The sequence below is a fragment of the Anticarsia gemmatalis genome, chromosome 18 (genome assembly GCF_050436995.1).
Source record: "Anticarsia gemmatalis isolate Benzon Research Colony breed Stoneville strain chromosome 18, ilAntGemm2 primary, whole genome shotgun sequence".
Taxonomy (NCBI): domain Eukaryota; kingdom Metazoa; phylum Arthropoda; class Insecta; order Lepidoptera; family Erebidae; genus Anticarsia; species Anticarsia gemmatalis.
In genome coordinates, this window is record NC_134762.1 from 8,361,949 (window position 1) to 8,380,443 (window position 18,495).

At 36.9% G+C, this 18,495-nt stretch overlaps 1 protein-coding gene across 4 annotated transcripts in view; it reads right to left on the minus strand.

Moving 5' to 3' along the window:
• LOC142980625 (uncharacterized) overlaps positions 1-18,495 on the minus strand; it is a 224,501-nt gene that overhangs the window by 67,858 nt on the left and 138,148 nt on the right. For all 4 annotated transcript variants that reach the window (XM_076126115.1, XM_076126114.1, XM_076126113.1 and 1 more), the window contains one exon: positions 15,629-15,764. In XM_076126115.1, the coding sequence (XP_075982230.1) occupies positions 15,629-15,764 (136 nt within the window). The remainder of the gene's footprint in view (positions 1-15,628; positions 15,765-18,495) is intronic.

The following is an 18,495-nucleotide window of genomic DNA, read 5'->3' on the forward strand; positions in this document are numbered from 1 at the left end:
GTAATCTTGAGGTAATTCGCAATAGGTACCTTAGACCCTCCCGGTTTCCTCGTCGATAAATAACTAAGTTTCTTTCACGTTGATCCTAGCTCTAACATATTTCATTCCTTTTAGGATTACGCCGAGAAAAATCTTTTCTCAGTAGTCGGTCGTGTCATAAAAATAAGATAACTCCGTTCATAATTTCATAGGCTGAACGTTTTGGGTTGTGTCCTAAATGAATATTAGTGAAACATATTACGAACAGCTCGGTCGACGTAACTGCCTCGATTTACACTTCCCTCGTGCAATAATCCTGTCCAGGAATAATTTAGCATATTACGACAATGGGATGTATACGATGCTCACTAGGTCCTTTACCGGTAGGGACGTGGGTGAGATACATAAACTTTTTTAGCATGGCGTTCCATTTATGTAAGCTAACAAATAATCTAAATAAACATTCCGGGGTTTCCTTGTACCGTGGAAAGGCCATTCGGACGAAAGTACTAAAAGCTTTCTGGCTGTTTGTGTAGATCTATATCGTGGTGCGTTCCTTTTCACTATTATGTTTTGTTACCGAATCCGAACAGTGATCCGTCCTCGTGTTTTACGGCATTAAAGTATTTTAGACATTACGTACTTGCGGTTACTAACGTCTGTAATAAGGCTTCACTGAATGTCTGACAAGTTATGTTTAATTTCCCTCTGTAATCAAAATTGTGCGGTTTTAATGTCGGAGGTCACGAATAATATAATTCACAAATCGTACCGTAGACAGAATCTGATTAAATTACTTTTGTGAGGATCCTAACCGCACATTGAAACACGTGCACGAGTGAAACAGAGCCGCGTGTCTGATGTGCCAATCGTTAGTTACGGAATATAAAGGCAACATATTATGGATAACAATTGACAGTAATGAGATTCAACGCGTTGAATATATGTTTGAAAGTGACGCTTGAAGCGGACCTGTACGTTGCGACACGCCACAAGGGTATGCTCAATGGTTACATCAAAAATCGCACTCGAGGCGGAATACGAGTAATTCTTGAAATTTACATATAATCAACGTATATCCGAGGTCTGGTGGAGCACGCTCGATGCGACGTCTGCCGCCGACACTCGAACATTTGTATGCACATCACTCGCTGGCGGATTTCAGACGCAACTTACTAACAAGCGTTTGTTTATAAGTATTACTGCTTTTTAAAAATCTCGTGTTGCATTCAAAGCTTTATTCAGAGTTTTTCAGTTTCCCGTGGATAAACAAAGCAGCCGGCGCCAATGTTACGGTATTATACACATGGGTGAAGTTGTGTGGGGCAATAACGACTAGATTCAAAGATTACCTCCGTGCCGCGGAATGGCTTTTATATACACTGGTGATTTTATACAAATATTTCGTAATAATTATAATGCTAACGTTGAGCAAACACTACACAGAGGGGAACGAACCACTGCGTATAAGAAAGTGTGTTGCTTTTGTATCAAAGGCGGGGAAAACATTTTAGGGAATAAGAGACACGTCGGAGATTACCGAATATTCGCAAACAGAGCGCACCCCTGTTCCACCCGTTCCGAAATTCTCACAATGAAAATAGATTATAAGTGGGGTAGTGTAGAGGAGTGAGTGTTGAAACACCCGTCCAGTGTCAAATAGCAATAAATTGTCCACGCCGGTCTACACGGTGTATGGTCGCAGCGACTCGACGTCGATGTACGGGTTATATATTTTTTGCGTGTTGTTCATTTTTCCCGGGTGGCGTCAGAATCAATTCCCAGTTGTCCCCCGAGGGCAATAGCTCATATCGGTGTCCTGAGAACCGCGCCTCACGCCAGTACACTGTGTAACTAGACAAGAATGTAGGTCAGCTTGTTTATACGCGATATCAACGGCGGATAAACTTATTTATGTCACCACAATTATTATTAACATAGGAATGACATATACTTATTTCTGATACGGTTGTAAGTTACGTCGTTTGTAGGTCATTCACATTATCGACAGCGATGCAACTAAAGCCATCTATCAGACTGGTTTGAATTTGCAAGTGTAATAGTGTCACGACGCACGCATATTTTATAGTAACCCTGTACAAATTGTGTGATGTGATTGAGGCAACAAACTAATGAGTCTTAATAACCAGAGTAATAAACAGAAAAAAGTAACTGACAACAGAGTCCGCAACGCCTGGCTTCCTGTACATTTATCATCTCTGCATGCGCGCCGTGCACAAAGAGGTGCGCTAAATAAAAAAGAAAAAACTAACAGAAATAATACGAGTAATTTAGCATGTACGTCGGCTTTACCACCTCCGAAGAATAGCCCTCATAAATCTTTCATTCGCCCGCTACATTTCACCTACTCACTTATTAAAATAATCCCCAACTCTATACAAGATTGTTTGAACGTCGTTATTTGGTAAATCCCCGATATAACGCCGAAATCCGTATTCCATTTAAACAATACATAGTAATCTCGATTACAAATGTAAATGATATTTGGGTGAGCCGTGTAATAAGGGCGGGTTTGGATGAATGTCAAGGGTGGATGTTTTGTTTTGTTATAAAATATCCGCGTTTGTGGATACGTAAACGATGACTGATAGACTAGCTGGGATCAAAGGCCAACTGTTGCGGTAGTGTGCGCGCGTGTGTGTGTGTTCGTGTTCAAAGTTGCGAAATTGTTACGTAATTTGCATACTCTAATGAAATAACACCTTGATAACGTAAGGAAGTTCAATTATCGTAGGTTGAGGACATAGGCATTGTTTTTTTTAACTAAAATGTACGCTTGAGTGACTGAATCTTATTTATTCATTAATAACAGTGAGTTCAACCATCTATCCAAAACGTTATCAATGCATCAACATTCAGAACAATTGATATCAAATAACTTTCCTATTTTGAACACTAACTTATCCCTTCAAACACTACCCTATTTTGAAAATGAAAATAAAGCAAATAAACATCAAATTATTATATGCAAAACTAATATAGAAAGGTGAACTATCTGATTTGACCCCTCTCATCGTTCAAGTTACAAAACATACCAGCAAAGTTTCGAAACACAAAGTTAAGTACATTATTTGTTCACATAATCAGTAACAATTACTATACACTACTATACAGATACAAGGCACACGTAAGAAGTAATTAATTCTAATTACTCTGCAAGTAATTACGACAAACTGTCTGTTTGTAATGTTAGTTAGAGATATCATGAGAGAACTATTATTACTGCGGACTTCTAGCGTAATATTTCAGTTCTTGTTACTAGTAATTAATGTCTAAGTCAAAGTGCATATTATTTTGAAATACTTTATTTATTTTCCTTTACATAATTATGGAGATATGAATATAAATATACTGAACTAAACTATGAGTAACTAACATAAAAGAAAATATTTGCATTTTTTATATTATACAATTATTTTGGTTAAATATGAAGAGAAAGAGGTATTACAACATTAAGGTAGTAATATGAAAGCTGTGAGTTCGATGAATAAGTCCTTGATAGAGCTGCCTAATGAATATCAGAATGGTCATGGACGTTTTGGGACCGGGACTAGGATCCCAGCTTCCCCCAGCTTCAAATATATGAAATACTAAGTAGAAAAATAATACTAAAACGTCACTCAATGGTACTTATGACGTTACGATACGCGTCGAAATGACATAATAGTGTAATAGCATGTGATATTTTAAGCTTTAAATTGGTACCGTTTAATAGCGCTATGAGCTGTGTTTTCCCCGAATTCACCGTGATGTACCAGTAACCTACATATTGGAAGTTGAAGGGCAAACCTTGCGCCAATTACCGCTTTGATATCGTGTCCAGTATTTACCTGTAGGCTTTGACTATGAGCTGTTTCACAGAATCTCTCACGTATACAATCGAATAACAGTTCATCAGAATCCAAATATTGGATGCTGCAAGTCTCTAAAAGGTGATAAATCAATATAGTTGCATTTTCATAATGACTAGTGCTAAAATCATCGACGACTATGTTGTCTATCTCATAACATACTAGCCGACTCGCGCAACTTCGCTTGCGTCACATAAGAGAGAATGGATCAAACATTCTCCCGTTTTTATAACTTTACTGGTACTCTGCTCCTATTGGTCGTAACGTGATGATATATAGCCTATACCCTTCCTGGATAAATGGACTATCTAACACTGAAAGAATATTTTAAATTTGACCAGTAGTTCCTGAGATTAGAGCGTTCAAACAAAGAAACAAACTCGTCAACTATATAATATTAATATAGATGTTTGTAATAAGTATTTTAATGCAAGATATTATGATGCTGCAAAATCATGGAATTTCGTGTGCAACGTGTCCAAAAATGAGCAAAAGTTAGAGTAATACATAAAGTTGGAGCTAACTGTAGCGTATTATGCGAAAGGCATTAAGAGCCGCGGTTTTCAAAGTACGGACTGGAAACTTTCGTTTTATTTACTGAAAAAAATAACACTACTGAATATGACATTTACGAGAGTTATTCTTATTAAAATATGAATAACAAATGATTGTCTTTTACTTATTGATTTCGAAGTTTGCAAGACCACTAACGACCACGAAAGTTAAGGAGTTTAATAAGCGGACCGGATTTTGGAAAATTCGCGGAACGTCAGGTCAACCATTATTATCATTTTGTTGGGAAATTCTCAGAATCAGGTTAGTTTGGAACACTGCCCAGTGGGGAAGCGACAGGAGACCTATTTACTTAGTGATCTGTGGAGTACGGATGTTATATTAACCCGTCTAATCGGCATATAAAAATCAATGCGATGTGTAAATACATTATCGACAGATGGTTGAAAATAACAATATAATCAAAATTCAATCACGTCTTTTCTGAGAACTCATTATAACAGAGTACCCACATAAAAGCAATAAGAGCCGGTAATCAAAATCCATCGATTGCTTCCATTAGCAACGGTTAGAACAATGCTCCCGCCATCGCTCACGGCCGCGATTGGTACATCGAGCCTTGACTTTACTAGGTCACAACTCGTGCGCATAAGATTTGCCGATGACATTCCCTCCCCAACACCCGCCCGCGTCCTGCGCTCATCTGACTTACACCGCTGGAGACTTAATGACGTCACGAGGTCACCGGCAAATGTAAAGGAAACGTTTCACGTACTATTCTTAAATTCCTTTTGTTTTTTTGACACGAGTCAAGCATGAGTCAGTGAGTAGAAATATGTGACGTGTATTTAATCTTTCCCACGCTTTCGCCTTCGCTGATCGGTTCGGTTTTGTTCGAGATATGATTGATGAATACGCGCCATTTTTCTTAAGAGATGCTGTAGGTCGTAAAAGTGTACGAATAGTCCTACAAGTTTCGTTTTAGTGTCGCAAATATTTTACACACATTTAGTTTTATTGAATCTTTTTCAATATAATAATGTTTTCTAATTTCATGGCAACATAAACTTACCTACGTAATACGATTTCGAAGTAAAAAGCTTTTAAAGTGAACTAATTTCAGTGGACAAGAATAAAACAAGTCTATATAAATTTTGGCAACGGCTTCAAACGCGATATAATAATTGAAATGGTACAAACGAAATGTAGTAAGAAGTTTATTTGAACGATACAGAGATACGAACAAAGGAAGTTTTTACGTAGTTTACAGGGAAAAACTAAGCGCCGCAGGGTAAAAACCAATATGTATGAGATTAAACACAAGATAAGGTAAAAAAATAAGTTTCCTAAACACCGAAGTTAGTGAACAAGATATGAAAACAAAAGTAGGTACATAATATTTGATTTTATTTGCGATATATTGTAACAAATACAAAGCTATTCCTTACCTCGGCAACACAACAATACGTTTAAGTAATGATTTTAATAACGACATAATATATTATATAGCGGTGGTGTTACTGATAACAAAGGTCCCGGGTTAAATACCAGGTCGAGACGGGATTTACCCACTTAAATCTTTTAAACATTATCAAAAACAATTTAGTGACGATCGGAAAACTGTCACCTTATTTGAAAAGCTCAAATAAACAACTTCAACTAAAAGTTATTAAATAAAAAAGAAAGATTAAAAGTACAAGATGAATATTCTGATTCGAAACTTTATTCAAACTGGAAATATTCCGCTCGGAAAATACTGTGGAACTCAAGTCGTGTCGTTATCAATATTTCTGGCGATCGCTCGTTCCACACTCCACAAAGCATTCCTGAACCCTTAATTTCTATTACGATGGCGACCGTGCCCGTATCGTATCGATAGGGGACCAAATAAAACAAGGAACCGTGAACGAATCGTGTGAATTCGTGTGCCAGTTATGCCCATAACTGGTGAGTTTCATTCACATTTTTCTGAACAAAGAAAATCTCAACTTGGTTTTCATTTACACAAATATTTCTGGACTATCAAAGGTTGAGTTTTGTATGTTTATTGTGCTTGTAAAATCATGTCTGTTTTCTCCGAAAAGCAGACGGAGTATACGGACATATCCAATTTTCAATGGGTCATTTTTGTTTGTTTAAATACTGATATTTTTTCCTGGAATTGCAGTTGAAGAATACTTCAAAAGCTATGTTTTATGGCAAATTATAAAAATATGCAAAAAAACAGACTCACTATTTATTTATAGATACACGAATAAATCGATAAAATCTTCAATTGAGTACAATTAACTACGTAAAACATCAAAAAAGTCCCTTTTAATTCTTCATCTGGATTCATTAAAATATTAAACGGTAGATGGTACAATGAGGTACATTAAGGCTCATCCAATTCGTGCGAATACCCCCGCGGGAGCTGCGTTAAGAGTCAACTTGTCAAATTCACCGGCACCAGTCGAAATTTTACCGAGATCTGTCCTTTAAATTAAATTCGCTTATGAGAGACGGCAGATTGTCGACACGTTGACACTGTACGAATATGAGGTTTTATTAATAGAAGAGTTTTGTTTTAGAGGCAGTTTTGAAACCGGCTTTAAAGCTTTTTAAAGTTGATTTGTGTATGTCACATTGATGGTAATTTTTGAGTACATTGCTGTTTGACGTAAGCTGTCAATCACTATAGTTTAGGAAAGAACACAATGTACAGCATAGTTGTTTCTAAATAGTTGTTAACCCCTCTGGTCTTTATCAATATGGATTATCTATATCAAGTTACTGGAATCAATATGAATGTTTTTTATAGCTAAGGTTCGTAATAAAAAAGATAATAGGCACTTAACGCCGATTAAAATTCTACGTCAAGTTAACTATTTAATAATTCGTAGTGTAATAGAGGGCTAGTAGTGCATCGCAGGTCACTAGTTTATTTATAACCCACTGAATTGTATATTCAGTCCGACTTGCAATTTGCAAACTTGCATGAGAGAGAGAATTTTTAATTTGCAAATTCCGTACAAGAGTCTACTTGTAAAGAATATATAAATAAAAAAATATAATAAAAAAATATACTGTATTTCGCAAATCAATTACCATTGGAGACTTGTATGATGAGTTTTCAATTAATTCGATAATACAATATTGACATTGAACGCTGTAAAATTAAACACGGCGTATTTATAATTACAGGTTGAATATGTGACGCATAAATATGTACGTGGCCCAAATTTCAAATTGCAAACTCCGACTCCCGAGGGGTTCCGAAAACGTATCCATTTAGAGCACACTCACACAATCGTAATACACGTATTAACCAATAAAATATATAAAGCAGCCCCAGAACATAACATACAAGTTTTTATCACGTTCCTGAACAGTTATTTATCAGTCCGTCAGTTTCCCTAGCTCGTTTACAGACCTCTTTCGCGATAATGCGATCATAACCCAATATTTTCAAGTCTTTCAGCGATATTTTCACTGAGATACCGAAAAGCCCTTCCACTTTAATAAATTATCGTTAGAAAATGTTCGCTGCAGTAATTATGAGAACTTAAGGTTATTGAGTTACCGTTTTTGAAAGCTTATATCCACCTTAATAAGGATTAGAGTGTTCAAATAAATGTTTTTACATTTCACGTTTGTGTCTTGGTGAGATGTCTTAATCTGTTTTGCGTCGGAAACATCGTGTACAATTAAATTACGAGACATTTGATGGTTGGGTTTAGACATTCTACTGTGAAGGAAGAGTCGAACGTTTAATTCGCAATTACACGTTCAATAATTGTACAAAAAGATGTAGTCATTGTTGTATGTAATTGTAAACACTGCAGGTGTTGGAACAGCGAAAGTTTCACATCAATCGTTTGATAATTCTCACGAAGATGCGACCACTTTCGTGTCTCAACGGCGAGAGGAAAGGTGTACTTGTATTTTAATGATGTCACACTGCATCTACGGCATCATATACTACAAAAAAAAATACAGGTGCAAATTAAAACATCGTATCTTAAATCAAATTATTCGGATATGCCCGGTCAAATCCGGACATCAGATCAACGACCTTGTGGTTTAATAAGTAGAGTTCATTCGCGTCAGTTCTTTGTTAAACATTACAAACATAATACTACGTCTTCTTCCCATAAGGGACCATAGTCTACCAGAGAAAAACATACTGTTTATAAAAAAACGACATCATAGCGCAATAATTGTTTCAGAACACCGCTCATACAAATATAACGTTTTACGTTATCATCAAAGTACTGTATTTGACACACACATTCCACAATTCATCCACTACAAGCAAATGAGTATTCCATCAGTCTCATACATCTTCATCAGAGGCATGCATAAGTAGTCGGTTCAGGATATTAGCCACAATAGCGCAGTGACAAGTCAATCCGCTGCGTGTGTCGGTCGCATCGCACTTGTCAACGCAAGCCGTCATTTATCACCCTTGCACATCAAATCAGTATTGGAATGCGAAGGCGCGATTACACTGTTCAAACTGTGGTCACTGTCCACCGATACTAATTTAAACTGAGTTGCTGTGAGCCGATCAGGGTAAATTAGGTTGGTGACTCTATTACGACTGTTTAACAAAAGTTTTGAGGACTGATTTAGTAGAAGATAGAACACTTCTAAATTTGTTGCAATGGATTACACGTTCCTATTAAAACATTTTTTTTTTTGAGAAACATTACTGACAAGATTATACATCTTGTCAATAATGTTTCTCAAAAAAAATGTGATGTGAATAAAACAAAAGTATGAATTAGGATCGTAGCAAGTTTTCGGCGTACATTGGTCTCTACTTAAATGCGTAATGTTAATGTATCGACCACAACTTTAAGAGGAGTTTATGTTTTGAGACAATCGATTTATGTACTCGCACTTCTTTACACTTATCCAATGTATAAAATGCGCACTAGTAGTGAAGTAATGAGCTCAGTACTGCATTTATTTTAACAGGACTCGAGTTAAAATTCCAGCCACTCAATATATTACAGGGTCGAGAATCTAAGCAACAATCAGCGTTAAAGAAACACCCTAATGGAGTCAGAGTACATTGTGAGAACAAGTCGTTAACGGAATTAAACCAAAGCATGTCCAATCGCACGCTCTTGTTGTCCGCAATGTCAATATAATCACGGATAAATAATGACTCCCGCGCAAATTACCTTTATGCGGCATACAGTCTGGTGCAATGAGAACATCTTTATTTTCAACTGATGATACTGCACTGCTATTTCGACTGACTGAGATCACGATTCTCCGTATTTTTATACTATTTATAACTTTTCATGTAGATTATTTTGTACACTTTAATATTAAATCTGGGCAATTTGATTTAATATTTTATGCACCGTATTGAATGTAAATCTATTCGACCTCAATAATCTGTAGATATTCTCGGAATAAGAAATCCCGATACACGCGTGCAAGTCAATAACTCAGTTGAAGGCGGGCGATAGCTAACTCAGCGGTTCCGTACGTCGCCGCTGCTAACTTATGAGACGCATGCATCAGTGAAATGTGTTTTCTAACATCCTAACAGACTTGTGTGAATTTCTACACAGTTTGTCTGGAATTGTGAAACAGATATTCTCCCGTATTAGACGACGCCCCGTTGTTTTGCTCACGTGCCGTGCCATTATGAGGAGTGTTATGTTTATTTCAAACGACGTTTATGGCATTTTCCATTTGCATTTGTAATGTTTATGAATTGATAAAAGACTTGCATTTAAATTATGTTATTGCAATTTAAATTCATCATTTACGCTCAATAAAAAAGTAATATCAAATCCACCAAGATTGAATAGGATTTTGATTTGCTTATTGATTGAAGTTGAACAGTTCAAACAAGAAGTGTTGGAGTACTTAGTTGTATTATGTCAGTAGGTAGTGTAGGTACAAATAAGGCTTGTCGCGTGACCAAACGGTCGAGCCAATAAACCATCAGTTTACGTGATAAGGCGGCCGGGCCGAGTTAGTTACGGTTTAAGCGGAGCGTTACAATGGGAATTATGTTTTAACGACTTTGCTCATTGTTCTACCAACATTAATTGTTTACACACGTATTGCATGCAGAAACCACCGGTGACGTCATCGATCATAATACACAACCTGAATAAAAGAGTTTTTAATTAAAGTTCCCAGTCGAGCCGCGACGGCTTTGTGGCAATAAAGTGATCACTCAACTACAATATATAAAGCGAGTATCGTAAAACGGAAATTATATTTCTAAGCCGTAAACCTGTGCAATAACGTATTAACAGAGACGTTTGTTTATATCTAGGTGGTAATGATTGCACGTGTTTCAGTGAAAGGTCAGTGTGGTGGGAGTAGGCGGCGGGCTCAGCGTGTGTGAGCAACACGCGACCACGTTCGGGGGACACGGCTGATTGTTTTGAATAATTTCACGGAGGAAATAGTTTGAAAAGCGTTGTTGACAAACGAGCGCTTTGTAGTAAAGGGGGCTCGGCGTTTCGTCTGCGGGCGACAAGTCGCGCGTCACTCCGCGACGTTCGTCACGCGACACGAACGTCGCTCGCGATTTTTGAATCATTTATCAACCGCTTGTTTACACCGCTTTACGCTACACAGCGACCGGTTTCGACGCCTGCGTAAAAACTGGGTCATTCTTCATTACCGGCAGAACAAGCTAGCTTGAGTCAATTCATTGATTTCCATCGCTGCCTTTTTACTTTTTGTGTGAGAGTCGCGTGACGGAATGGCATTCCATTATGATTATTGACAAGGGTCAATAAAAAGCAGATATTAAAGAGATAACTGCCGCTATAAAGTGTCATTAAGTTGCTAACTAATCACATTGCATGAGCGCGTTTTACATACAGTGTCTATCAAAATGTTATTTATGAACAAAATACACGTAGTTTCGAAAACAAAAGCCTTTTGAATAGTGGTCTTATTTATAATCCAGATGTATGCGCTTCAAAATAATGTATTTCGGTTTTATGTTTAATTGAATTACATATATGATCAATGAACGTCCCAAAAACCGGATTTGAATATCTTTCGAGCTGTTGGTTTTAGCTAAGCTAGCTAGCAAGCGTCTGTAATAATTCATTGCTTTAGTTATATTTGTGAAATACATTTATTAACATTCGGACAGTAATGGGTTAAAAAAATGTTTAAATTTCTCCTACCAACTCATTTTGCTGTGTCTGTATCTTCTAAAAAACATTTGTAAGGCAATAGAGCATACAGTACGATACGAGTATAATCCTAAAAGAGCACAAGTAATAACAGTGTAGGTACGAAGAAAGCAAATAGGCATAGCGACTGACTTTCACATCGTCAGTGCATGCGAGTGCAAGTATAATAATACGTGTACAACGTACTTATAAACTGTTCGCCTTACTATGTTCATATTTTAACACTAACATACATATTTACTGGAAATCTTCATTTGAGAGATACCGAAATGATAACCTAGACGTGTTTATCTCTTTTAATGGTAGTTGTAAGTAAAATCGTTAACCTGTACTCTGTAACTAGTACTCTTCCAAATGTTAAGCGTTTAATTGAAGCCCTATTTTAATATAACTCATTAAAGGGAATCATAGGAACTATGCGACACTACCAGCGAAAATGTGATGATTGTAATAAGTAGGTAGTTTATGTATGTATATCTTGTCGTTCAGTCATACAGTCTAAGAACCGTTTTATAATATTTTCCAGTTAAAAGATAAACATGTTTGTCATTTTACGATCAGAATCTAATCTGCGCACGTATGTATCTGCAAGTACCTTCCACAATATGGTATGCTTTGCATATATAATTTATAGGGCATCAAATGTCTCCAAGCAAGTAACATAGTCTAACCAGTTTAATTAAGAGTTACAGGGTCCGATCGTAAAACGCGACGATAGTTGGCCTTTATGCCGATGTCTTACAATTATTTCCTCCTGGCAGAATATCATTATTACATTTTATAGGGGTTACGTTTTTATAGCTGTTCATTCTTTCGTATAAATCCCCTTGGTTTTGAATAAAATTGAGAGTGTTTTACGTCGTTAGTGATTGTTTGGGGAGGATCTTAGACGTATAAAGGCTTTGTTATAGGTATAATGTTGTTGAGAGTTCAAAGACTCTTGTTATTAAATATGTAGTTTCTAGGTAAACTAAGTTTATTTATTGTAGGAGGACGTCATACAACATTAATACATTGTTACCCTCATTGTGCAATATAAAGTCTTATGTTAGAACTGTTGATGAGAGGGAATTGATTTAGTATGCAATACTTCTGACCCTTTAAGCCTAATAGAAAAGCTACAACCCTATTAAATTAGAGACAGATTGACGGAAACAGTTTGTTCCCTGTCAAAATGTCACGGAAAAGTATTATTGGTGAAAGCAAAACATTACTAATACCTGGCGTATATAGTGACTCTACATTCGAGACCAAAATAATGACAGTGTTTTATCATTCGCCCGTCAACAGCGTACGGACTGCTACAGACAAATGTAGTGGTCTCGAGTGCACCGGCAATCTTTCGTCATGTCAGTGAGCGCATGACGTGAACGTGACGCGTCATGCTCGGTGACGTCACCGTGACTCAGTGACCCCGGGCCTGATCGCGCCTCCCGCTCTACCGACGCTGAATCATTTATCAGACCGCCGCGCGCCCGATACCAAACAAACTATTATAACAAAATGGTGTCGCATTGTGTGCAAAACCCAGCCAATCGTGCGATTTTGCAATTTTCTCTATCCACAAATAGATAAATTTCATAACAGATAGCCATTTTCACAACTTATTTAATGGACGCATCGGGGATGTTGTGTCATACCCGATTAACAAACTCGTGTAAACAAATTGAAAACTTGTCAACTTTGTTATATTTTGTTGACAAAAATCTACCGTGAATAATGTGAGGTGTCGTATCGTATTTCTGTTTATTGTAATGCGATGACGTCACGCAAAACAACTCCATTGTATGCACGAAGGTGGGTCTCGTATACAAATTGACCTAAATTAGCTTTTATGCAAATTTTATCTGTCTGGACCAGAGAAAAAAATATCGAATAACCACTCAGGTTCACCTGAAAAATTGTATATTCTGTAAAGTAGCTCGGCGAGGCGAGCGCCGCGACCGCGTATCAAATAACTTTATCCGCTTTTGTTATGGTAATGTCCTCCCCCGAAATTATCCGTGCTGCGTATAATCTTGGGAGAAATAAAAACTTTCCACTACGTTTGTAAGGATTCCGTTTTGTTTTGTATAACCTCACCGGACGTGATTGAGACAAGTTTGCTATTTATGTTAATTTCAATATGATTTTACTACTTATTTTTTTATGAGTTCTATTATCCTAAAACAATAGTATTACTTTTTCGTCTATTTTTCTATTAAGCAGCATAAATATTCAAAACATTTTCATAATATACATAACTTCTTTTCACGTCCTTCAAGTACTATGTTTAAATTGTCATCAATCTGGCCAAGACCTTGTACATTACGGCCACTTCCTTCATACCAACGTTACATAATCAGACGTCGCAAGATGCTGTAGTACGTGTGCTCCACATACAGCTGTTATTAGTTTGATGTACGGACCCGTACGTTCACGCTTTCTCTACATTAAACAGAACTAACGCCATAAAATATTGTTATTACCATGTACCAATTACCATTTGGTTTATATTTGAGAAACTTAGAGTTGAATTTAGGTAAACGTTTTTGTAACAATTATTTCTTGCTGTTATTGTGAATGTAGAGGATATGATAAATGAATTCTAAGAAATGTGCCGACAAAAGGTTTAAATAGTCTCGCGACACGTGTATGTATTTACACAGTCATCATCATTACGAATAAATCTCTTTAAATCGATTGTAAACAATAATAATAACACTAACACAATTCTCGGACAAATTTTAAAGCTGTGTAGCAAATGGTGGCAATAACTGGCACTCACCACAAGACTATCGGTTATCGCAACAAGGAGCTATTAACACACAGCTGGGGGCATCTGCTTATACGCGCAACAATATTAACAAGATTCATTATTTACTTACTTACAAGGAGACTGCCACGGTGGTCTCACAAGGTGCCTACAGCCATTATTAATTCTATTCGCAATAACATTTTAATTCCTCGACTAACCATCGGTTTCTGAGGTACATTTAGCGGTAGTTTATCTATAGAGTTTAAGCTCATATAGAAATGACAGTTTGGATAGATAAACTACCGCTAAATGTGCCTCAGAAACCGGAGGTAAAACAAGTAAGATAAACTCGAACTACTCTGTACGTTTCGTAGACAGCCAGTTGAACTATCGTAGGTATAACCCGACCCCGGAGCGGGGGAAATCCATACGAAATTAAATGGAATTTCTACGCCGATGGTTTGCGGATCTCTCGAGCCTTTTCCGGCCGGTATAGCAACAAGCGATGATCAAACGGGACTGTCTTCAATAATTTGATCGGCGAATACCTATTTTCTTTGTGTAAGTACAAAGTTAGGTTACATTCGTAATGTCCAAAGTTATGATATAACAAAGAGCTAGTGCTTAACTATCTGCAAGTTGAAGGACTTTTTGAAGTAGACTAAGCACTGGTTAGTTTTTCTGAGAAATAAGGTTTGAAGACAAATGAACGTTTACGGTTGCAGAATATTTCATTTTCAGTTATAAGAAAGCTCCATTTCTGGGAAGCAATCTTTGTTATAATAAGAAACCACTGAAAGTAAGTTTTCAATGGTTTTATTCTTGCAAAAACTGGAGATGATATACTTTATAGGTGGGTATACTTTTTGTGAAAACGAGCTGGCACAAAACGTATTACTCTCGTGATCGTTGCGCTCAATACCTCGCCGGATTTGAATCCGAAAGTTGATGTATTTCGGCCAAATTGAAAGATTTCGTTGCAATGTTTGTATTGGGAATTTGGTCGTGTGATATTGGATATTCGGTAGTACCTTAAAATCTACTTTTGAAATTAAGCTACTGATAAATTGATGTATAATATTCCATAATTCTCTGATACATGATAACTAAAAACCGCACTCTGTTCGTATATGACAATTAAATCCTCACTAAACACTAGCTATCTCACAAATTAATTAGAATTACTTAGTTTTCAATAACCAGTCCACAATAGATCACCAATAGTGGGATTTTTGGACACCAATTGTCCTTTTCTAACATAGAGGGTACTAAAAACAGTAGTTAATACTACTGAATAATTTTCCTATATTTCCCACACATAGGATCATAAATTATCTTTTGAAGGAGAATGTACTTACATGGTGGTGCAGGACTGGGTGGTTCAGCGCAGATGCCGATGGACTTGCTGGGGTCGTCGATGAACGACTGCGCGAGGTGGTAGTCGCCAAGCTTCGTCTGGATCTGGCGGCTCACACTGTCCTGCCGGCCCGTCACCTGTGACAAACACGTTATTGTTAGAAATGCTATCGATTTGGAAAGAACATTCAAATGAAGTTCTAGAATTGGTAATGGTCTTATAACAAGTTTTGCTTTTCTTTTAATTACGAAGTAATCGTGCACAGACAAAGAACTGTTATAGATTCCTATTTTAATGGTCACTGAAATGTAAATTGCATTGCAACAAAAGATTAATAATAGATTTTCTTTATATTTTGTAGTTGTTTGTGTCTTTTCACCTTCTGTATCATTCAGAAGAATCCGATTAAAAGACATAGATAGATAAATCTCTGACTGATGTGTCTGCAAATCATGAGAAAAATGGCAGAGAACATACTTCAAAAGCTAAATTGCATGATAGTCTTATGAGCTCTAAAATCACCACTCCATTATAATTTAGCGTAGTTACAAACTAAACCGTTAAAGACCTACCACGAATATAAAGGTAAACATCAATACAATGTGTCATAACGACCAGTGAACGGTACTAACAAACTCACTTCTATTCCCTTACGTTGACTAGCACGCCAAATTTCCGACCTCGCTCCATAACCTAGTTTTACCTAGCCTTGAAAATGTCTCACTGTATCTGCCTACAATCTGTCTCTACGTTTGCCAGCATTGTTCACCAATTATCACCTTAATTGACTTTCTGAATAGAATAAACGGAAATAGTAAACCTTATTTCCCTTTCTTTCTAATAAACTTCGTACGTATATTTTTATCTCTTTCGAGTTCTTATGTTCGTCTATAAAACATTTTACTAGCGCAGCGAACGTATTTTGCAAACAGTGTACGCGAACTACCGAATTTTCTTCCACAACATGTATATGTACATAAAACATTGACGAGATAAATGGAAAGAGACTAGAAAACATGAGAACTGACCTGCCCTACTACTGCAAAGAGCATAAGAAAACCATAGTAATTGTTTTTCAAATCGACGATATATTCCCCGAATTAGTGGGAGGAGATGTATCGATTAACCTACATTAAGCGAAATATCATTGAATTCATTCAGCTCTTTGCTCATATTTTGTGAGGGCATTGCCATTTATCGGTAACTATACATGCATATTACACATGAACAGTTTATTAAAGAGTTTCTTATAAGGACTTAGTAGAATAGAAAGCATTTATGCCGCGCCTGGAGTTCGTTTAAGTAGTTAGAAGAAAAACTCACATGTCACTCGATTCGTGAACTCATGTGATCCAAAAGTCTTATTTTAGTGCTATCTAGGTCATTATTAATCTATTAAGGAAACAAAACGAACAAGTGTTCAGTCCATATGTTAGTGATGTACGGAATGATTCACGCCTGTACCGGTCTATTTAGGCCGAGAGACGACACATGGCCGTCGCCCTTGCGCCGGTGATGCATGCGCTATTTGCGATTACAACTGCCTTTTGTATTCTTTAACTTGTTTATTTATGTTTTGTTTACTTTGTGGTGTTCGCTGTTCAATTGAGTTTTATTATAGGTGTTGAAACGTATAGTTTTTAGCAACGCGAAGGCAAAAGCTGGGATCTATTTTGACTACGCCACGAGCGCAACAGTAATATCGCGCTGGCATTATAAAAGCAAAACAAAACCCCTGTAATTTCCTCAATAGTAGTATAATATGTAACTAGCAATCCTGTTAACCTCTCGAGTAAAACTCGAGGCGAATTATTCTTGTGTCTTTTTGCTACAAACAAATTAGACATGTTGACCTACTTCCGTGTCATTTACGTGATACTCAAAACTATATTTAACTGTAAGCCATTCCATTCATACACGCTTGCCATAGAAACATAGATATCGCTATTTTATTATAAATAAAAACCCATTACTATCTCACTGCTGGGTAGGGGTCTCCTCCCAGAATGAGGCTTGCTTATTTTCTTTGAATTCCTTGACTAATTTTAAGGGACTTATAAAAGCGATTTTTAGGCTGCCTTTCTACTTTGAAACACATTTTAGTAATTGTTTAAGACAGCACCCTGAAAACACTCCTTTTTTCTCGCTCTAAATCTTTGAACCAAGTTTGAAGGACCAAGAAATCCGTCACTGGCTAAACTAAGAAAGAAAGTGATCTTAAGAATCGATGTGAACCGCAGGTGAAGTCATAGTGAGTCGTAAATGTTAATATTATTGGAGATATAATCCGGCAATATTGAACATTTGGCCAGATCATGGTTTTATTATGTTGGGGTTGGAACCGGGATCGTTAGTGAAGTGCTTTGGTAGATTCGCACACGCGCGTTGAATACTAAAATTGCAATAATGCAGAAAGTATTTGTAAATTGATTGTCGGTTGCTTATTTCGAGTTGGTATCGTACTTTTTATTGGTGTAAGTGAGGGGTGAAAAGCGTGGGTGTCGAATATGGGGTTTCGTGGTCTATTAAATTTCGGTAGGCAGATTATTACTTTTAAAGTTTCGCGTTGCATGACTACGGTTGCGACGTCAACTCAAGCCGAAATATCGTACATAATTTTCTTTTCACATTGAAAAACTAGACTTTAGATTGCTTTAATAATTCTAATAAGAATGAGACACCATAAAAGGGTGTACAACTGTACACTGAACTTAATCGAGCTGGCGCTACAGATTATACGATTTATCAAACCCAATAAGACTTCATAAGAAGAAGGTACATATCAATATACAAGTACAATATTGAAATAAGAAGTACATTTATTCTCTCCTCACATCGACTGTAAATCCCCAAAACGTGGCCGTACTT